Here is a 21732-nt window from a genome sequence, read left to right on the forward strand (position 1 = left end):
TCCCACGTGGGTCCACTTGGCTGCTGTGTGACCCCTGCAGACTTGAGCCTCTCTGGGCCCTTTCTGCTGGATGATACCATAGGCCTGATCCCTCCTGGTTCTAAAGTGAGACCTGAGGATTCCTCCATGACTCATGGCCCTCCCCCCACAGCTTTCTCTGGCTCCCAGCCCCGCCCTCTTGGAGCGAGTCCCCAGTCTGGGCTACAGGAAGCCACACACCGCTTCCTTTTCCTTTTTTTTTTTTTTCTTTTTTTCCCTGTTTTTCCTCTTGGCCCCAGCTCTGAGTGGGCAACCATTCAACCACCCATCTTTGGTCCATCTGTCCATCTACCATGTCAGCAGGTCCAGCCCCCAGCGCCTGGTCACATGACCGTCTCCCACTCTTCCTGTAGCAGGGCAGGTGGCCGCTCAGGCCCAGAGGCCTCCTCTTCCAGGCCTGAGCAGGAGCCGTTGAGGAACCCATCGTCCTTGGGAGCAGCCACGGCAGGTGGTGTGGTCTCGAGGGTCTCCAGGGCTGGGGCCCCTGGTTTGGCATGGCCAGGCAGCTGAGGGTGGCCATTGGTGGTGGCAGTGGGCAGCAGGCGGGGGCTGAGGGGCAGGCCGAGTCCCACACGGGGGCCGACGTTGGTCACACTTGTGTGGGACACCATGGGGCCGTAGCTATAGCTGCTGCTCCCGCTGCGTGCCTTGCGCTTGAAGTCCAGTGCCAGTGTCCAGCGGCTCCAAGATTTCTTGATCTCAGCTTGTACCTTGGGGCAGTAGGGGTGAGGCAGTCAGGTGTATCTCCCCACCCCAGCGATGCCCCATCCCTGCCCCTGGACACCCAGCACAGAATGAAAACGGGAATAGGGGGCTCCTGGGAAACTCCAAGGCCAAGTGAAATCCCATCCTCACAACGGGGTGCTTGGTTGCAGGCAACTGACACACCCAGAATCTACATCGCATCCTCAGAACAGGGTGCTTGGTTGCAGGCAACTGACACACCCAGAATCTACAAGGTTCAAATTGCCCCAAAGGTGGCTGAGTCCTCCAATCTGGGTCAGAGAATTCAACAATGGGGCTGGGAAGGCACTTGGCTATGCCAAGTATCTGGTGACTGAAGAGTCCCCAGATCCTAGCACATCCTGAGCCTGCATCATCTGGAAAGACTTCTCTGCTTTCAGCATGTCCTCAGGGGTGTTCTTGGAGGAACAAAGAAGTAACGGGGTGGAAGAATGGAGAAATGAGCCTGAGGAAGCCTCTGGGGTATCTGCCCCACCCTGCCCTGCGCCAACACTGTCTCCTGCTTACCTCGCCATTGCAGAAACAGTATATGATGGCGACAAAAAATCCCTGTGAAGAGGGGTGTCTGGAATCAGGGCCTGTCCCCGGAACCCTTCCCACCCTCAGCCAGGCCAGGGCCAGCATTGCGCACCTGGAAGGAGTTGAAGAGCATCTCATAGTGCATCTGGACTTGCCAGAGCGTCCCTGAGACCTCGGTGTATGGTGTGGCCATGAAGACGATGTAGTGGACGCCAAAGAGGGGCATGAGCACCAGCGTGGATTTGAGCAGCTTCCTGGGCCAGCGGGGCAGGTAGGTCAGGGCCAAGCTACTTCCCCTTCAGCAAGCATCGTGCCACCCCCCACCCTGCCAGCCCCAGGCTCCGGAAGCTCAAAGGGACCCAGGGCTCAAGTCACCACAGGAGGACAACCCAGTTCACCTGCAGGGCTGCCGTCCGGGCCAAGTGCTAATAGGGCCCCTTGGTTCTCAGCGGTGTCTTGGAGCGGACTTCAAATGACAGTCCCCCTGTCCCTGGGCCCTTCGCACCTGTGGAGCCCTCAGCTGGCAAGCACTCCCCTCCAAGGTCGAACCTCACTATCCCACAGTCCACTCCTCAGGTTTCAGTTGAGCTGCAGCCTTCCTGGGGCCACCTACCGCCTACCTGTTCCTCAGACTCCCTGCAACCAACTCTTTGAGGAGAGGTTCAAGTTTGTCCCACCCTCACAGACTCCGGCTCTAGTGCAGGGCCTCATACAAGTGGGCAGGCTGGCTTTGGGGTGCCCCTAGGGCCTCCCATCACTGCTGGGCAGGCCAGGTGGGTGAGGACAGCCAGGGAGTCAGACGCTGGGTCCTTTCCCTTGCCCCAGGCTCGTTTGTGGGGCCACTGTCTTTCCTGGGGTACATGGTGCTGGGACTCAGGGACCCCTGAGGAGCCAGCGCATGGCAGGCATGGTGGGCTCACCGGTACTGCTGCCGCGTGTCACACCGGCCAGCGTTGGTCTCCCGCAGCTTGGTGGCGAGCACCCGGACGATATTGATGAAGAGGATGAAGTTGAGCTGTGGGAGTGAGGGGGCTGCGTCTGGAGGCTGCACCCTAGCGGGGCGGGGCAAGGCCTGGCAGCCACGGCCATAGGTTCTGCTCGGTCCCTGCGTCTCTGGGTGGCTCCTTGGGCCCTTGGTTTTCCTTTCTGGGCTGGAGTGTGGATCAGCTGGTCCTCCGGCCTCTGTGGCTCTGACACTGGGGTCCAGGGAAGCCTCCTAGGTCCCTGTCAGGGGCTGGTTCCGGGGGGCCCAGGCACACATCCCACCCTCCCCTGTGGCCAGCAGCCCACCCGTGCTCACCACAATGGAGGCCAGGATGGGCACCTGGATGATCCACTTTTTGTTCCCGGAGCTCAAGTCCCAGCACCTGGGGGAGGTTGAGGCATTAGCTCCCACCCCTCCTGTTCCCATCCTAAGACTGCCCACAGAGGCCCAGATTTGGTCTGGTGACATTAGCTGTTGAGGACACAGGGCAGGGGGGTTGGGTGTGGCCAGGCCTCAGGCCACCCTCACAGGCATCTTTGTAACTAGCCTCCTGTGACCCTGAGGGTGCTCCTGGCTGGAGGCTAGACTGAGAACTCCTGAGGCTGGGCCATTGGAGGCCAGGGTACAGGAGGCCCTCTCACATGCTTCCTGGAAGAAAAGGGACCCAGGGGTGCTTCTTGCCTGGGCCCCTTCTCCACCTGGACCTACCCGGTGTTGGCCAGGGTAGCTCTGACACTGACCCACACAGCCACGAAGACAGCGGGCAGACCTGCGGGCACAGAGGGGGACAGTGTGCGGGGCTGTGGCTACTGTCCACAAGGTCATCCCCCCTCATCCTTGATGACCCCCAGCTTACCCCACCATTGCCCTGAGCCCCTGACCCTGGGCACTTGGGCCACTTGGTGACAGAGCCACACTCTGCCATGTAGTGCCCTAACAGCCTCCCCTTAGGGCTCCAGCCCTCAAAACCCAGCTCAGCCTCTGCCCCCATCTTGGCTCCATGTCATATGCACATATATGGGGTACAAGGTATAATATAATAATAAGGCATCACTAACTGATCCATGCCCTGTCCATTTCCTCTGCAGAGGGCACTGCTTTGGACTTGCAGCTCCCATGGGGCGGGAGCCTGTTTTCCGCATTTTTTTTTTCTTTTTTTTTGCCCCAGCACAGCACTCCCACAACCTGGTTTGAAAGGTCCCAGTCCTCATGGATGAGACTGGATGGGGTGAGAGGTTTTTGTCCCAAGCAGAGGCCACAGGGAAGCCTCGGTGTGTTGGTATGTCCTGGCCTGTGCCAGCTCCAGGGGCACATGGCATCTTTGGGTGAGCTGTGCCTCTGGGAAGGGAGCCCCAGGTCCTCCCCAACTGCACACCACCAAGCTAACTCTAGGCCTGGTCCACCCTTGGAGGGATAGGGTATGACCTGGATTTAGGGTAAGAAAAGAGCTGTGACATTCCTGTCCCCCGGGATCCTACGCACTCCCAATCTGCACGTTGCCAGCCCACTAGGACACTTCCTAGCCCCAGAGCCTGCATCAGTTCCTGGGACCAGCTCAGGTATCCCCAACTCTGGGGCTTGTCATGGTGAGGTCAGGGTCAGGATGTATGTGGAGGGTCAGGGAGGTGGTGGCTGTTGACCTGCAGGCCTCTGGGTGCTGACTGCGGAGAGGGCTCCAGCCACCCGGCCCACCCCTCTGCAGTCTGGCCAGTTGTCCCGGAGCCCAGCCAAGCTCTGCAGCTGCCAACAATAATGGACAATTATCGGTAACTGGATCCCAGAGCCTGTAGGGGGTTGGGAGGAGTGCACGGCTCCGGCAACCCATTCTGCAGAGAGGCTGTGAAGCCCAGGTGATGCTGAGGTGCTGGGCCCATGGCTCTGGGCCATGGACCCCGCAGGCCTGCTGAGGCTGGCTATGGTGTGGGCAGATCCCAGTTCCAGCCCCAGGCTGACCTCTGACCCAGTATCCTACTCTGATCCTGAGTTGAATCTTGGCCTGATGGTCCCTCCTTCCCCTGTCCTTAGGCCGAGCCTCAATTCAGGTGAATCTAACCCCAGATGAACCTGATCCCTTGTCAAGCCCTGCTGTTCCAAGCCTGGAATGGGGTCAGGATCACAGAAGGGCAGCAGGCCTCTCTCCTGCTGTTCCACTTGGGGCGGGATGTGCTGTGTGGGGCTGCCCTCTCCCTGTCGCCCATGATCCCACCCCTGCCGGCACCTCACTACCCGCTGTGCCCGCGTACCCCAGCCGAAGACTGTGAAGCCCCACAGGTACTTCTTCTCTGAGAAGAAGGCCATGAAGATGAGGCTGTGCAGGTACAGCCCCTCCACCAGAATCCAGTAGTAGTTGGTGGCCAGGAAGTAAAGGAAGAAGGTCACGGCCACCCTGCAGCCCGCCTAAGAGACCAGCTGGTGTTAGAGGGCAGGGCCTGCCTCCAGGAAGTCAGGGCTGGGCTGGGGGGCTGGGGCGGCGGGAGGGGACAAGTGGTGCAGGCCAAACAGGCCAGGAAGGGGTAGGCTCCGCTTGGGGGCTCTCTCAGTGGGGTGTGGTGTCAGGGGCAGGAGGCAAAGTGAAGAGGTAGAGTGGCTGGGGGGGTACTGGGTTGAGGCAGGAGCCTTGATGGCAGCACGGGGCATGTGGGACCCTGAGCCCTTGGCAGCAGGGTTGGCGGCAGAGCTGAGGGTTGCAAGGGACCCTGTGAGACAGGTTTCAGTGGCTGAAGCTAGTGGGGCTGGCAGGAGGCAGGCAGGGCGAGGGCTGGGCTGGAGGGGGGCGGGGCGGGACCCCAAGAGGCCAGAGGCCAGTGGCGGCACTGGGAGCGGGTGGGCGGAGGGGCACTCACGTAGCCGGCAGCGGCGGTGGCAGGCGGCAGGGGCGCCTGGGCGATGGCGCGCAGCTCCTCCTCCGTGAGGCGCTCAGCCTCATCGAGCGTGGCGCCAGAGTAGAGCACCGCGTCCTTGACGAAGATGCTCACAGCACGCAGCATGAAGGACAGGAACAGGTGCATGTGGATGTAGTTGCGCGTGCAGTGCAGCCGCCTGCGGGGCGCGCGACATCACCGTGGGTGGGGGCACGGGGACGCGCGGCAGGTGGTCATGGGCAGGAAGCTGGGCTGTGTGCGGTAGGTAGGGACACCCGCCGGGGGTGATGGGTGCAGGGAAGGAGTTGCATCAGACCTCGGCCACCACCCCCTCCTCCACGATGTCCCAAGGCCTCTCGCCCCGCCCACCTAAAGTAGGCCAGGATGAGCACAGCTACTGTGAGGGACGCCAGGGACACGGAGTAGCCCACGGTGTAGATCATGCCCAGGCGGTCAAACACCTCCTGTGCGGGGGGAGACACAGTCAGATCCCTGGGACCCAGGGTTAGCATCAGGGTAAGAGCAAGACGCCAGGGTAAGGTTGCTGGAGGAGTCAAGGTTAGGAGTCAGGGCTGGGTCAGGGGTCACCCGTGGGGTGGGAGTGAATTTATCCCGGTCACGTTGGGGAGGAGAAAGGCTCGCACCCGTTCACGAGTCTCATTGGTGAGAAATTTGACACACTCGCTGTAGTTGGCCCACGTTCTGTTGTGCCCAGGCACCAGCTCCCAGCTGCCATTGCGGTCACAGCGTCGGTAGGCATGGCCTGCAGGTCCATGGGAGGTCAGGGCAGGCAGGGAGGTCTGGAGGCACTGAACCCCTAGCTCCAAGTCTCAGCCTCCCTCTGATCCCCACCCCTTCCAGCAGGCCTCACCTTTGTGATTGAAGTCATAAATGTAGTCCGGACAGGGCACAGCCACCACCTCACCTGGTGCCCCCAGCGGCCAGCACAGAATGTGGTCCCATTCAGGCAGGCAGGGGCGCCCTGTGCCCAGAGACAGACAGGGTAGGGGATACCAAGGGAGAGTCAAGGCCATGGTTAGTGACCCAGAAGGATGAATACATCTGTGTGTGTGCATTTTTTTTTTTTTTTAGACGGAGTTTCGCTCTTGTTGCTCAGGCTGGAGAGCAATGGCATGATCTTGGCTCATCGCAACCTCCGCCTCCTGGGTTCAAGCAATTCTCCTGCCTCAGCCTCCCGAGTAGCTGGGATTACAGGCATGCGCCACCTGGCTAATTTTGTATTTTTAGTAGAAATGGGGTTTCTCCATCTTGGTCAGGCTAGTCTCAAACTCCTGACCTCAGGTGATCCACCCACCTGGGCCTCCCAAAGTGCTGGGATTACAGATGTGAGCTGCCACGCCTGGCCCATGAGTTGTTGTTGGTTCCTGCAGGGACAGGTGTGCCCCAGGCAGAAAAATTCAGGCTTTGGAGCATTCTGGAGAAAATATATTTCTGTGCCCTGCACCCAACTGGCCTCATAGAATTTACTATGGCCTCTGAGATACAGGTACTGGCACTGGCCCCATTTTCCAGATGGGCTGACAGAGGCCAAGAGAGGTAGGCAAGTTGCCGAGGTCATACAACACAGGGCCCTGTCCTCTTCAAGTACTCAACCCCAGGCCAGGCCTCTCGCCTTTCTCTCTGCTCTTGGAACCACCTTCCAGGTGTCCTTGAAGAAGAGCAAGTACCCAGACTAACTCTCCCTCAGCTGGGAGGCTCCCTGTATGCCCCTTCCCCTGGGACCATGGACAGGAGGCAGGAGGTCTGGTTTTTAGTGCCAGCTGGACTCCAAGTTGCTGCTGACCTCACGCAGGTGTCCCTGGTCTTTCTATTTCCATTTCCTCATTGGGAAGTTGGGATTAACCACATCGGTCCACGCTTCTACCACCACCCAATGCCTGCCCTGAGTACCTGCTGTGAGACTCCCACGGCCACTGCTGGGGGAGATACGATTCCCCAAATCTCAGTGCTAATGGTGGGATTCTAAGTAGGGTGGCATCCCACTTTGGAGACCCAGCCTCACTGCGGGGAGGCTAAGTGATCTTGGAGGTTCCCCAGCCTCTGGATCTTCCACATTCCACTCCCAGCTTACAGCCCCCTTCTCTCTCTCTGTAGGGCTCCAACCACAGGACTCTCCAGCCACCCTGGAAGGCTGCCTCGATGGCTGGACCCGCCCTGGCTTGGTGAAAGGCTCTCTGTCCTGGGCGCCATATTCCCAGCCCCACCCAGCCAGGCCCACAATTCCCTCTCGTCCCCAGGGAGCCACAGGGTGACCACAGCCTCCCAGATGTGGCCCATCTGGAATCCGCTGCCCACCCGGCCGGTTCAAACTGGCCCTGTGGCCAAAGCCTGGGCTCTGTGTCTGCCTCTCCTCATCTGCTTCCCTCCCTTCTCTTCTCCCCGACTTGTCCCACTGCCTCTGGCCCCACCCTCTGCCACTGCCCTCCTCTCCTGTTCTATTTCTGTGGCCTTCCCCACTATGTGTCCCCATGTACCTCCTCTGACACACTGAGCCCTAGACTTCAGTGTGTGCCTCGTGGTCCCCTCTGTCTCTATGACTGTCTCTCCCTGCCTTTCCGTTGATCTCTGTCTCCATGCCTCTCCCTGTCTTTCTCTATGTGCCATTCTCTCTCTGTCTTTGTGTCTCTCTCCCTGCCCCTCTGTCCCCCAGGGTTCTCTGTCATCTCTCTCTCCATGGGTGGGGCTGTAACCCTGGGTCCACTCTTGGCGTGGTGCTGGCAAGTTCTCTGTTCATCTCTCTCTGAGGCCTGAGCCATTCAGCTCCCCTTCCTTCCCACTAGACTCTGTCTTCTCCCAGCCCCTTGCCTTTTACTTTCTGTAAAAGCCAAGAAGCATGTGCTCACATGACAGGGACAGTGCAGTGGGGGTGGGCGGATCCAAGCCCATGCCAGCTGGATGCATGGAAGCAGAGACATACCTCGGTACCTGCTGCCAGTGGGTGCCTCCTTGTCCTCCTCAGACTCAGGGTAGAGCTTCCCAGATGGCTTATCTTTCCTGGGCTTCCCTGATGTGGACGTAGATGTCCATCCCTTGTCTGATTCCATTATGTTGGCTGGAGAAACCAGGGTGGTAATGATGGCTGTCAGCTGTGCTACAACAGGAGACCCGGGGTACTCTTCAGCCTCAGACTCCCCCTTTGTACAATGGGGGGGTTGTCTCCTGCCCTGCTGACACCCAGGCTGTTGGGAGATCTGAGACAATGGGTGAGGAGGTGTTTAACAAAGTGTAAAGTGCTTGCCAGGTGAAGTAATAAGAGGTGGAGATTGTCCCCCAGTGTTGGAATGGGAGTGCAGGATCAGCTAGTGGGGTGAGCACTAAACCTGGGCAAGACAGAACAGAGGCGGTATCCTCCCACCCAGGAGTCAGGAGTGGGGGCCAAGGCCACACAGCAGTGAAGGCCCCACCAGGGGGCGCATGCTGAAAGCAGACAGAGTGGGTGGAGATGTCAATGGACAGGTTACATGGCGAAAATGAAGTCTGGCCTGAGTGCTGTGCAGGTAAAGAAGCTGGTGGTGAGAAGACAAGAGCAAGGTGGTACAGTCAAGAGTGGACAGAGAAGGCCACCCTATCCCCTGCCCTGGACCCTCAAGTATGTGGTTCACAGCTTCCACAGTGGCCCTGGAGATGCCTCATCTGAGATGGAGCCTGGCCTCTCTTCTCATTGGAGAGATGCTGGAGGTCATTTTTTTTTTTTTTTTTTGTGACAAGGTCTCCCTCTGTCACCCAGCCTGGAGTACAGTGACATGATCACGAATTACTGCAGCCTCAAACTCCTGTGCTCAAGTGATCCTCCCATCTCAGCCTCCCCTATAGCTGGGACTACAGGTGTGCACCACCACACCTGGCTAATTTTAAATTTTTTTTTGTAGAGATGGGATCTCACTATGTTGCCCAGACTAGAGAGATCTTTCTTCCTAGCCACAAAGTCTTCCTCATTTTCTGACTTGTATTCCTTCAGCCACCGCCCAAGCTAGGCCCCACTGGCCCTCACATGTCGGGTCTATGGCAATGATGGGAAGCTGAGTCCAGGCAGCCTGGACTGGGATGAGAATGACTGTGTTCATTTTCCTGCCTCCACCCTCAGGCCTCAGTGTGGGGATGTGGGTAGCAGGATCTGGTAGAGCAGGAAGAGAGAGGCTCCATGGTGGATGGTGAGGGGCAAAGAGAGGCTCCCTCCAGGCTTTCACAACTAAGAAGAGGGGCTGGGTTCAGGACCCAGAGTGAGGAGGCCCACCTGACCCCCCAGATCTCGATGTGACTGGCAGCCACTGTTGGGGCTGGCATCGGTGGGGCTGTGACTGCAGAGACCATGTGAGTCTCTGTGAATGTGAGCAAAATCTGTGTGCCACAGAGTGTGTGTGTCATTGTGTGCTTGTGTTCTGGGCATGCACCAGCCTCAACCCCTGCAGAACCCTAAGGACTTGTCAGGTGAGGAAGCTGCTCCTCTCCTTCAGTCAGTTGGGGTCTGGGCCTCTTCAGTTGATGAGATTAACCCGACAGTCATCAGTTTGAGCGCTGGTGGTGGGCAACACAGGGACCTGAGCTCAAGACTTAGGACAAGCCAAGGATGCCCGAGCCTGCTGACTCCACTCTTGCACCACACACCCCACTTCAGTCCTCACTTCGGCCTGGTGCCCTTTACCTGAGTCCACCCCCACAGAGAGCCTTCACCTGGCTCTGTATCCTGGGTCCCCCCCGTCGACTAGCCCCTCCCTCACCTGGCCTCATCCCCAGACCCTCTTCCTTTGACCCCCACCTGGCCTCTGCAGGACCTCCTTGAGCCGTTTTTCACACTGGGCCTGAGCACGGTGCAGCAGGAAGATCTGTTCTTCTTTAGTCATGACGTCATCTGCATCCACCTGCCAAGCCGAAGGTCAGACCACAGGCAGGACTTTCTGGCGCAGCAGCAGGTCCCAGAGACATCCCAATTTCCCAGAGGGATTACCCCCTTTCAAAAGGCCCTGACTCTAGAGGGAAGGTGGGATTTCCCCTGAGTGTGGAGAATCTGCTCTATGGAGCTTGCACCTTACAAATGGGAAGCTGTGGCTCTGACGGGTAGGGCCTGCCTGATTGAACGGAAAAAGGGTGGAGGGCTGTCTCCTGCCTGCCCGCCAGTAACCCTGTAGGCTGCAGTCACTGATATTCTCTGTCCAGTCCTTTCCCCAGGGGTACATGGGACTGGAATGGAATGTCCCAGGATGGATCCACATAGGATCCCGGCTGCCTGCTGGGGACGTGAGTTGGGGGCGAGGGGTGGATAAGGTGTGGTGAACTCTGGGGAGACAAACCCAGCCTGGAGTCCTTCAAGTACTGGCACCCTGGGGGGCCTTGGGAGTCACCAGTTTCCATCTGGGCCCAGATCCCCAGTCAATGCTGTCCCCAGTGAATGGTGAGCGCCTCAATGCCTCCCCTCCTTACAATCCAGAGAGAGAGAGAGAGAGAGAGAAAGAAAGAGAGAAAGAAAGGATAGAGGAACTGCTGGCACGCGGCCTGGGTTCGGCTGGGCACTCTGGTGCTGGCTGTGGGTGGGTGGGAGTCCCTCTCATTCCACTGCTTATCTGGGAGCTCCCTCCATCCAAGCCCACTCTGGAGTTCTGATGACACTCAGGCCCTCACTCCTGCTATTCTCTGCCTGGAATGTCCTTTCCCTTCCCTCCAGCCCGCACACCCTGGGCCCTGGCTGTCACCCACAGGGACTCACTGGCCTCATTATAAGAAAGGAAATGAAATATGCGGGAGGAGGCTCACCCCTGAGCAGGTGGCTGCTGAGGGGTCTGAGCCTCTATCCTCTGACTTAGGAGAAAAGGAGTCGGGGTAAAGGCAGCATCCCGCCCCGGGAACAGCTTCGTGTGCCCAGCCCAGCCACTCTCGTGAGTGTGACCGGCAGAGGTTAAGGCGGTCTCTGATACCTCCCCAGGGCGGAGCTGTCAAGCCCTCAGCCCCATCCCTCTTAATTCAGGGCCGTGTTTCCTCCGACCCCTGGGCAGGGGTATGTCCCCTGAGATGACCCCCTCCACCCCTCTCCCAAAAGGCTACGTCTCAGCTCCGGGGCAGAGCCGCATCCTTCAGACGCGCTGTGGCGGGGCCAGGGCCCTGCAGTTCAAGCGTGGCTGTGCAGGGCGGGCGGACCCAGAGGAGGCAGGGGAGGAAGGAGGCGGGTCGGGGATGGGGCGGGCCAGGTCAGGGAGCCTGGCTGCAGGGAGAAGTTAATTGACCGCGTCTCTTGGCGGCAGCAGCGATGGCTTCCAGGGCCAAGGAGTCTCCAATTGGCTCGGCCGGCCTCGGGTTCTGCTGGTTCCACTTAGCGGAGCCGCGTGCGCGTCCCTCTGCGTGCGCGCGCAAGTGGCGGCGCATCCCGGAGTGGCCGGCGCGTGCATTTGTGTGTTCCCGTCCGTGTGCGTTCTCACGTGGAGACTGTCCAGCACGTCAGTGTGGGGCGCAAGCCGGACGTGTTTGTGAGCTTGCACGTGCACATGTATTTCTGGGCATAGGGCGGCGTGTGCGTGTCTGTGAGTGAGGCGGCAGCTCCTTAGCCTTTGAGTCTGTGGGTGGCCCGTGCTTCTGGTGTCTCTGGGGGTTTGAGGTGGACCCTGAGATCTCGGCTGGACCACTGCTGTGGACCCCAGGAAGGGCTGGAGCAGATCCCCATGTGTCGGCTGGCCTAAGCTCCTCTATCCTAGTCCCTTTGCTTCCACAGCTATGGCTGAGCCGGCTGGGGTAGAGGTAGACACAGAATGACTGGATGGCTTAAGGGAGAACAACTTGGACTTGCCAGGATCCAGGGGCCTCCAAGACTAATCTGAAGCTCTCCCTGTGCCTCTTACATGGGGGATCCATGCTGCTGAGGGGGCTGATCCCTGCCCACCCCACTCCATTTACAGCACCCATTCACTACCATTTCCATCGTTGCTACTAGTACTTCCATCAATAACCATCATTACTGTCACTAACACCAACACTAGCATCACCAGTCCCTCCCAGTATACTACTACCACCACCACTGGCATCACCGTTACCACCATGAGCACTGCTGTAACCATCAATATAACCACCATCACCACTATCCGCACCATCACCACTGGTACATCACCAGCACCACTGCCACCACCTCCAGCATCACCAAGGCAACATTAGCACCATCACTGATACTACCACCTGCCCAATAACTACCATCTACACTGCCTCTGCCATCTTGTTGTCTTACCCCCTCCCCACTATCCTCCTCCTTCTGACACCTCCACCCCTCTCAAGACAAACCCATTGTGCTGTATTTTCTCTAGCTGATGGAGAGCTCTGGAGTGACTGATGGAGGCTCCCACCCATCCCTAGACACTTGCTGACTCACCGGGCCTCCCAACAGACAGACCAGCCTACTGATATGATTGGGGGTCACCCCTGATGGCCTAGACTACAGGCAGGTAGTCATCATGGCTTGAAAACTGCATGGCCATTTGGCAGACTGACCGCTGAAACCTGACCAACACACCCCTCACTGGCTCAAGGAATTGGCTTAGCCTCTACCTCCTGCTGTTGGCTTTACCTTCTCCATGGCCAGGAGGAGGCACACCCCTTTGTCTGGAGTTGGGATGTTCAGGAGAGGGAAAGATATGTGCTTCCAGCACACATGGCTCCCACACTCCTTCATTCATCCATAGGAGTGGTGGCCCCACCTCTGGCCTCCCTGAACTTTAGGACCTATTTCTCTGTTAGCACAGCCATTGCAACAAGAATAACTCATGTTAAAGTTAAGGAAGCACTTTCCCAAGAAGAGGAGGACAACCCCACACCGAGTGCACTACTCCTCCAAACCTTAGCTCACAGCTCCATACCTGGAATGCCCCCACTCCTGTTCACTCCTCTCTCCAGCTGTGCCCTCCTTTTCAAGGAGATTCTGCCACCAGCCCCAGAGTGTGAATCCTACCTCCACCCTTGACTGGCTTCGTGTCTGAGAAAGTTGCTTAACTGGTGTGCCTCAGTTTTCCTGTAAAATCAGGGTAATAATAGGGCTGTTGTTGGTCGGGTGTGATGGCTCACACCTGTAATCCCAGCACTTTGGGAGGCCAAACCAGGCGGATCACCTGAGGTCGGGAGTTTGAGATGAGCCTGACCAACATGGAGAAACCTCATCTCTACTGAAAAATACAAAATTAGCCGGGTGTGGTGGTGCATGCCTGTAATCCCACCTTCTCGGGAGGTTGAGGCAGCAGAATCGCTCAAACCCGGGAGGTGGAGGTTCTGGTGAGCCGAGATTGTGCCATTGCACTGCAGCCTGGGCAACAAGAGTGAAATTCCGTTTCAAAAAAAACAACAAAAAAAAGGCTGTTGTGAAGATTAAATGAAGCACTTCACAACAAGCCTGTGCAGGGGTGAAGCTCAGGAAAAGCTGGTTGCTATTGTTGATACTGTGAGCAGCAGCAGCAGCAAGTCACACCCCCGCCATGTGCACCCCTGCTGACTGGTGACATGGGTGCTCCCAGCCAGGCCAGGGACTGGGGGAGATTATCTCATCCCCATGGTGAGGGGCAGATGGGAGATGGAGCTCCAGGGAGGACTAGGGGCAGGGACCACAGGAGGATCTTCCAGATAAGGTGTTCCTGGCAAGCTTTTGGGATAGACGGATATCCCAATGGCTCCTTGCATTTCTGAAACCACTCTGGACTTACATTAGGATTCCAGGTTACTGCCAGAGCCCCCATGCTTGAGCTTAGGAGGAAAAAGGACTCCCTCTTCTGCCTCTGTCCTGGCTGAGGAGGCCTTATCTCCTCGGGATGAAGGGGAAATGCTGACAGCTGTAACTCGTCTTAGCCTGGCATGCCCCCTTGTCTGCTACTCCCTTCTCCCCGCCCCTCCCACCCTCTCCCCCTTGAAGAGTTCCTGTCTTCTTGGCCCAGCGCCAGGGTGCAGACGACGTAGGCTTGCATCCCGTTAGATCCAGCGGATCTGCACATCTTGGGTCTCAGGGGTAAGGACTGAGGGTCTGGGGCTGGGCTGTGGACAGGGGTTACTTAGTTCATACCACCACTTATGGGCTACTCAGCCCTGCACCAGGTGTCCCATATCCCCCCAACACTCTTCCTATGGTCCTGATGAGGGCTGACTTGACTCCCCCAACCCAGCCATCGCGGTGCTTGGCTCCAATACCCACCACTATAGCACATCCTCCCCATGGTCAGCAAGGAGCTTTAAAACGCATGCCTCCTTCTACCACATCCCCATCTTACAGACAGGGACACAGGCCAAGAGTCACAGAAAGAAGAGGGCCAGGGATGGAGCTAAGATCTGCTTGACACTGAAGCAGCAGTCCTGGAAGAAGGGAAAGAGAGGAGGAAATGCCCAGCCACACAGGTACCCTGGCACCAGCCACGGTATCATCTTTCCACAATCCTGGATTTTAGCTGCTGCATTAAGCAAGTCTCCCTTTGCAGACCTCCTAGGGCAGCTTCCCCAAAGCCAATTCAGGAGCGGAGGTGGGTAGACATAAAGGTGACGGTGATGCTGGTGATGGCAACTTGTCCCCAGCTGTAACTGGGTAGAGGACAATTGGGCTCTGATGTTGGGAACGAGGCCGTTGATGCCTCCAGCAGAGCCAGAAGGAGAAAACCCTGGCTAACAGGAGACCCCTTCGTGACCTCCTGGCCTTCCTACAGCCCTCCTCCAGGTTCTACTACTGGGACCCATGCTGGCACCCCTGGATGTCTCCTGTGCCAGCTGGCTGGGACTGCTTCCCCACCCCTGCTGCCCTCTCTCTGTCCGGCTGGCCTGAGCAGGCTCCTCGTCCTGCCCCACCACCGCTGACAAGTGCTGACTTTTCCTCCCCTTCGCCAGGCCTTCCTGAACAGGCTGCCTGTGTTTGGGGCTGGGAGGGGCTGGGGGGGAAGAGGCACTATGACGCCTCTCATCCCAGCCAGCCAGCGTGGCCGCCTTCGGGGCAGGCAGTGGGATGGAGCCTGGGATAGCGGAGTTGGCTGCTAGGACCTGGTGGATCTTCACAAACAGCCCCTACCTGGGCTGAGGAATCAAGGCCCAAAAGAACAGTATGGCCTAATCTAAGCCATCGCCTGCTCAGCAGAATGGGGTCCCACTAGGTCTCACCTCGGGCGTAAGACTGGCCCCAGAGTTGGGGCTTTTAAGGGTTTGAAGGTCTCTGATGTTTCTGCAAACCTGAGCAAAACTTTGCGCCTTTCTCCCAGTCACACTATATTTTGCAGACAATTTCAGAGGTCTGCAAAACCCTCGCCCCACCTTTTCTTTTTCCTGAGGACTCTCCTTCTGAAATAGCTGCCTTCCTGATGTGGTGGCTGGACCAGGGAGTGTCCCCAGAAGGCCCACAACAGGAATCTGGGGGAGGCTACTTGACGCCTCATTAAAAACATTCCGAAGAAAACCCAAGTTCCTGGGAGGGCTTGGCCCCCCTCCTACTGCTCTGTCCATAAGCTGTTTCAAGAGCTGAGGTGAATGTGTTTAAGGGCAGGTGATATAAAAAGCTTCAACAAATCAATACGAAAAAGACAAATAACCCATAGCACGATGGTTAATGGCCCCGAGCAAGCTCTCGCTGTAAAGCCCAGAAGTCACTGGTAATCAACAAATTAAAATGACAAGAGACACCATTTTTCACCTATCAAAGCAAAGGTGAAACACAAAGAATCCTCCTAACATCCTATGAGACAGTGGGCATGGGGAGAGAGGCCCTCCTGGTTGGTCTTGGTGTTGTATAAGTATAAAGCAGCACAAGCCTTTCAGAGGGCAATTTGGCCATGCTATTAAAATAAAAAATGTGTGTATTCTCAGACCCAGCAATGACAAAATCTAGAAATATCCTACCAGGAAATAGTCACATGGGGACACCAGAGGGCATTTCAAGGAGCTTCCCTGCCACGCTCTGGAATCACGCATACATAGACATACACACAAATTATGCAGAAATGCTCTAAATGTACATTCCTATGGCCTACTTAATGAGTCCCAGGTTTTGGAGTACTATGTAGCATTAAAAAAAATTCATGTTTACTGAAATGAAGATCTCTAAGACACACCTTTACGTCAAAATACGTATGTGGCAGAGCCCTATCTAGAAACCGATACCATTTATTTAAAAACAGCCAACCAGACAAATAGACAATGACGAAACTATCTACTTGATATGTACACAAAGAGGTACCATTTGGAAACACACAGAAAGAGGAAGGAGAACGCCCCTCTACCCAAACCGCTAAAAATGGTTTTCCCTAGAAGGGAACTGGGGCTTGGGAGTGATCAAGGAGGGCTTCTGTTTAATTTTTATTGATTGATTCTCTTTTTTTCTTTCCAGAGACAGGGGCTCACTCTGTCACCCAGGCTGGAGTGAAGTGGCGTGATCACAGCTCATTACAGGCTTGAACTTCTGGGCTCAAGCAATTCTCCCTCCTCAGCTTCTCAAGTAGCTGGGATTACAGACTTGTTTGACTCTTTTATAAGAACGTATTCATATATCAGTTGTGAAGCTAAAAATAACAAAATAACAAAAGGATTTCTTTTTTTTTTTTTTTTTTAAACAGAGTCTCACTCTGTTGCCCAGGCTGGAGTGCAGCAGCGTGATCTCAGCTCATTGCAATCTCTGCCTCCTGGGTTCAAGCGATTCTCCTGCCTCAGCCTCCCAACAAGCTGGGATTACAGGCATGTACCACCACGCCTGGCTAATTTTTGTATTCTTAGTAGAGACGGGGTTTCACCATATTGGCCAGGCTAGTCTGGAACTCCTGACCTCAGGTGATCTGCCTGCCTCGGCCTCCCAAAGTGTTAGGATTACACACGTGAGCCACCGCGCCCGGCCTTATTTAATTTTTAAAAAAGAAAGAAAAAGAGAAAACCCAGAGTGAGACATGAGGATCTCCTGCCAGCAGCAAATCTTGTGCTGCTTTGGAGGAAGGAATTCAGTGCAAAGGTCTAAAGATCTGGATTCAAATTCTGCTGTGCCACATACACACTGTGTGACTCTCAGGGCCCTTTCCCGTAGAAATCACTGGGTGAATGGATGAAATGAGAAAACAGTCTGTGACAGTTTCTATCTCAGAATCTGGGGACAGCCACTGTTCTGTACTTGTTGGTTTCTTCCTGTCTTTAAAAGCAAGCAACCAGCCGGGAGTGGTGGCTCACGCCTGTAGTCCCAGCACTTTGGGAGGCTGAGGCGGGTGGATCGTGAGGTCAGGAGATCGAGACTATCCTGGCTAACACGGTGAAACCCCGTCTCTACTAAAAATACAAAAACAGCTGGGCGTGGTGGTAGGCGCCTGTAATCCCAGCTACTTAGGAGACTGAGGCAGGAGAATGGCATGAACCCGGGAGGCGGAGCTTGCAGTGAGCCGAGATTGCACCACTGCACTCCAGCCTGGGCCACAGAGCGAGACTCCGTCTCAACAACAACAACAACAAAAAAAGCAAGTAACATGGCCAAGCTGCCCCCGGAGCAGGCTGGAAAAGGTCCCACACACTCCCAGCCTGTCAGTCCACACCACAGTCTCTTGTGAGTCCTACCCAGTGGTCACATCTTCACATTCAAGGCCTGCCCCATGCTGAGCTCCAGCTTCTCTTGTTGCAGTTTCTCCTCCATTTGTGTACATGCGTCCTTAGGAGGACGCATCCTCAAGGACAAGAGTGACACTTTGCCTCCTACTCACAATCTGTGGGTCCATCCCTTCCTCCAAACTCCACCCTCCCAGACCCTCAGGCTCCCAGGTAACTATTTCCTGTACGGCAGAAGATGGACCAGCTGAGTCTGGCCACAACCAGTGTCCTCCCGATGGAATGCTCTTTGGCCCCCAAATGTGAGGTCACTGGAGATGCGAGCCTGGTCTTGGGACCAGCTGGGCAGGTAGCATACAGGTTTGGTGACTGGCCATGAGGTAAGGCTGGTGGGCTTGAGGGGCATAGGCGCAGATCTAAAGGGGTGCAGTAGCCCTTTGGGCTCAGGAGAGGGAGCTGGGAGGCTGCCAGCTTCTTGCTGGCCCCAGATGAGTCCAGGGGGCCCATAGCATATTGGATGGGTGAGTAGGCTGCCCCCGCCCTTCAGTCCCAATCTTCTGGCCCCGAGGCCAGGGAGTGTCCAGTGAACTCACATGCCCCAACAAGGTCCTGGGCAGACTGAGCACCGGCATCTCTCCTTCTACCCTCAGACATGGGCCAGGGTGAAGCCCGGAAGATTCTCTGCATATATCCCCGCTTCCCTGGAGAGCAGTGGGGCTCTGGGTACCCATACTCCATACACACATAGAGGTACAGGGCTTGGCACTGGGTTGGCATGACATAAATAACGGTCATTGTGGTGGTGTGATTCGGACCAGTTAAAAATGGGGACAATAACCTTCCTCCAAGAGTGACTGGAAGGATTAGACTAGCTAATGTATGTGAATTGCTTAGAACAATGGCAAGTAGAAAGCCCTACAGAAGCATTTATGAAATACACATATGAAAACAATAGGCCCGGGTGCACAGGCGCTCACAAAGGCACACACAAACACACACAACTGCGCCTCCAAGTCATGCACCCACAGCTTCAGACACTGAAGCTCACCGTGAACTCACACGGGGACTCAGACACTCACAATCACACAGACCCAGATGAACACCATGCCCAGAGTCCCACAGAGCCCTGCTCTGACACATAGACTTACTCTCAGGACACCCACACCCATCACCCTGTCTACCCCTCAGACCGTCACACCAAACTCTGGCGGGGGTGGTGGTGGCTCTATCCCCTGGCATTCGTCAGTACTTGGAGTGTCTCTGCAGAGGGTGTTGAGCTCTTCTGAACCTCAGTTTCCCCATCCACAAGACCTTGTATGGGGCTGTCTTTGGTGGGGAGCCTTTGCTGAGGCCAGAATTGTGAGGGCATAGGCACAGGTAAGTGGGAAGTGCTGAGGACCACAGAGAAAGGGAGAGCCTCCGATGATAGGATTCACAGGCAGATGTTTCTTCCAGGCCCTCTTTTTTAGAGATGGGGCAACTGAGGCATGGAGAAGGACAGCCCACGTTTACACAGGCATCACGCAAAGGTGGAGGAATTCCAGGCTCCTGGGAACGGCCTGGAGCTGTGCCCTGTGTAGGGAGCTGCTGCTGGTTAGGAGGAGGCCACCTGACTTCAGCGCTCTCTAGCAGGCAGATGCCCCCACTGGGGAGCAGGGAGAAGGGGCTTCGAAGTTAGGCGCACAGGCAGACAGCCTCCTCAGGAACTGGCTGGTCCCAGGGGATGCGGTTGCTGTGGAATAGGATTGAGGGGCTGGGACAGCCCCCTTCTGAGAAAGTGGCCCCCAGACCCTGACTCGGAAGGAGGAGGTGCTGCCCACTCTGCGTCTCCAGCTCTCTGCCTTTGCCTGTCTCTCCCTATTTTTCTTTGCTGTTCTTGGTCTGTTCACCCCTCTAGCTGGGGGGAATCTCTCCTCCCCACCCGGCTTTGTCTCTGTCTCTCCTCTCCCTCTAGCCTTCCCAACCATTCTGCTTTTCGGTCTCCACTCTCAGGGAGTGACAGTCTTCCCAGGGGTCTCCTCACTTCCCCACAGGGTATGCTGTGCTTCTCCTACAGGGGTGCACTGTCAGGTCAGTCTCTCCTTTAGGGACCTCCATCGCTCCTCCATGCCACACCACACCCACCTCCTTGGAGAAACAGCTTCTACCCTGGGTGAAGCCAGACATGTGTGCGTGTGTGTGTGTGAGGGCTGGAGGGGGCCCCTAAATCCTACCCCCTGCCTAGATGATTCTGACCTCAGACCTACATTCCCCGTGTCCGGGACTGCAACAAAACTTGCAGAAAACAGAGGTCCCCAAAGCAAAGTCTGTGGGAGTATGTAGCAGGGCCATGGCCCAGCCTTCTGCTGGGTCACACTGTCATCTTCCAGGGAGAAACAGCCATGGTGCTCACAGAAGCAGAGGATGGGGAAACCTCAACCACAAATTTCCAGATTTGGGACCCCAAACGAGGCTTCAGAAATAGGGAGGCTTCAGGCAGCTGGAACCCACAGTCCAGACATCCCAGAGACAGCAGGCACCCAGGATCCTGGATCAGAGGGGACTCTCACTTAAAGTTCGAACTACTGGGGGAACTCAAGACTGCGTGCCTTAGACCTATCCCGCGGACCCCAGGGTAAGCCTGCAGCCTGTCCCGGAGTGTTGGCGGCGGGGGACTCACCAGCGCGTACGCGGAGCTGAGCACGGGGCAGCAGAGCAGGAGCGCCAGGCCGGGTGCGATCCGGGCGGTCCCCATCGCCACCGCCTAGGGCCGCGTCCCTCGGGGCAGCCGCCGCCGCCGGCCCTGGTGGTGGTAGGGGGTGCAGAGCTGCGTCAGGCCGGCCGCCCCGCCCACGCCCCGGCCTAGGGGACCCCGGCGTCCCGGCGGCCCGAGGCCCCGGGGCCCGGCGCGGGGCCCATGCGCTGAGGGCGAGCGAGCGAGCGAGCAGCGCAAAGGAGGGAGGGAGGGAGGGACAGGAGGGAGGGAGGGAGACCCGGAGGCCGGGCGGGCGGCGGGCGGGCGCCGAGCGCTGCGGAGCGGCCCGTCTGCCTCGGAGCGGAGAAATCACATCCATATGGCCGGGCCCCCCGCCCCCGGCCCGCCCCCCGCCCCCCTCCCGCGCCGCCTTTTCTTTCTTTTTTTTTTTCTTTTGGGGAAATGGGAGCTGTGGCTTCGCCCCACGCCCAGTGGGGGGAGGGGGCGGGGGAGGGGTCGGGGTCGCGGTCTGCGGGGGGCGCGCAGGACTGTTATTTTTAGCTCCGCTGCTTTCGCCCGTAGGTAGTCAGGGCCGGGCAGGGGGCGCGTTCTGAGTCGCGCGGGGCGTGCAGCTAGGGGACGCGATCCCAACTTTGCAGCCACACTGAGCCCTTCGGTGTTCCGGCCGCCAACCCCCGGCCGCTCGGCCTCCTGAGACCCCAGCCCCTCAGCAGTGGCAGCCGCCTCCCGCACCGCTTCCCCATCCTCGGCCCGAGCCCCGCTTGCGCCTGTGCGGCTCGGGCGCGCCAGCGGCCCCGACGCTCTGTCGGTCTGCCTGTCAGTCAGTCCGTCTCTAGCTCCCCCGGCCTTGGCCTCAGTTCTTCCAGCGGCCCCAAGCTCCGTTTCGGTCACTCCCTCGCTCCCTCCCTCCCCTTTTTCTCTCTACGAAAACATTTGCAAGTTTCCAAAAAAGCCACCCAGCCGAGCGGCGCGGGGCTGGCGACTCCCCCGGGTTCCGAGGAGGCGCCGCCGACTGACAGCGAGACAGAGCAGCCTGGCTGCTCCGGCCAGGCCCGGAGTCGCTCCTCCCCGACTCCGGCCACTTCCCCTCGGCGCGGGTCCCCAGCCCCGACTTACTCCGAGCGCGCCGCCGCGGCCCCCGCCTTGCCATGGATGTCGGGGCCCCCCCGACAGCCTCCCCAAGCCAGCGCCCCGTCCGCGGCCCCGGGGGCACTTCATGGAGCTCTCGGGATACCCCCCACTGGCCGGCCTAGCCTCCAGCGCCCCCCGCCCGGCCGCCGCTCGGAGCCACCGCCCGCCGCGCGCGTCCCTCGCCTCGGCGTCTGCCGCTCCCCTCCCCCCAGGTCGGACGCCTCTTCCCTCCCCCG

At 57.7% G+C, this 21732-nt stretch overlaps 1 protein-coding gene across 2 annotated transcripts; it reads right to left on the reverse strand.

The window, feature by feature from the left end:
* Positions 1-222: 222 nt before the first annotated feature.
* On the reverse strand, positions 223-21679 carry PTH1R (parathyroid hormone 1 receptor). 2 transcript variants are annotated; one of them, XM_007983995.3, is made up of 15 exons: positions 21482-21679; positions 20330-20452; positions 9926-10028; positions 8087-8260; positions 6020-6130; positions 5793-5911; positions 5518-5612; positions 5131-5326; positions 4531-4684; positions 2996-3056; positions 2603-2669; positions 2223-2317; positions 1415-1556; positions 1291-1332; positions 223-749 (listed from the first exon to the last, which is right to left on the reverse strand). In XM_007983995.3, exons 2-15 carry the CDS (start codon positions 20402-20404, stop codon positions 363-365), a joined length of 1821 nt encoding a protein of 606 aa, XP_007982186.1. In that variant the 5' UTR covers positions 20405-20452; positions 21482-21679; the 3' UTR covers positions 223-362. The 2 variants fall into 2 exon arrangements, with proteins under 2 accessions (XP_007982186.1, XP_007982188.1); XM_007983997.3 differs by lacking the exon at positions 21482-21679 and having other exon boundaries at positions 8087-8221; positions 20330-20690.
* Between the last annotated feature and the right edge of the window lie 53 nt (positions 21680-21732).

The sequence above is a fragment of the Chlorocebus sabaeus genome, chromosome 22 (assembly GCF_047675955.1).
Source record: "Chlorocebus sabaeus isolate Y175 chromosome 22, mChlSab1.0.hap1, whole genome shotgun sequence".
NCBI classification, from domain to species: Eukaryota; Metazoa; Chordata; class Mammalia; order Primates; family Cercopithecidae; genus Chlorocebus; species Chlorocebus sabaeus.

Excerpts from the sequence above, each read along its gene's own strand:
- PTH1R (XM_007983995.3), bottom strand. The coding sequence starts at position 20,404 with ATGGGGACCGCCCGGATCGCACCCGGCCTGGCGCTCCTGCTCTGCTGC. Across the intron at positions 2,318-2,602 it reads CCATCCTGGCCTCCATTGTG|CTCAACTTCATCCTCTTCAT; the intron begins GTGAGCACGGGT and ends TCACTCCCACAG. Across the intron at positions 1,333-1,414 it reads TGCTCTTCAACTCCTTCCAG|GGATTTTTTGTCGCCATCAT; the intron begins GTGCGCAATGCT and ends CCCTCTTCACAG.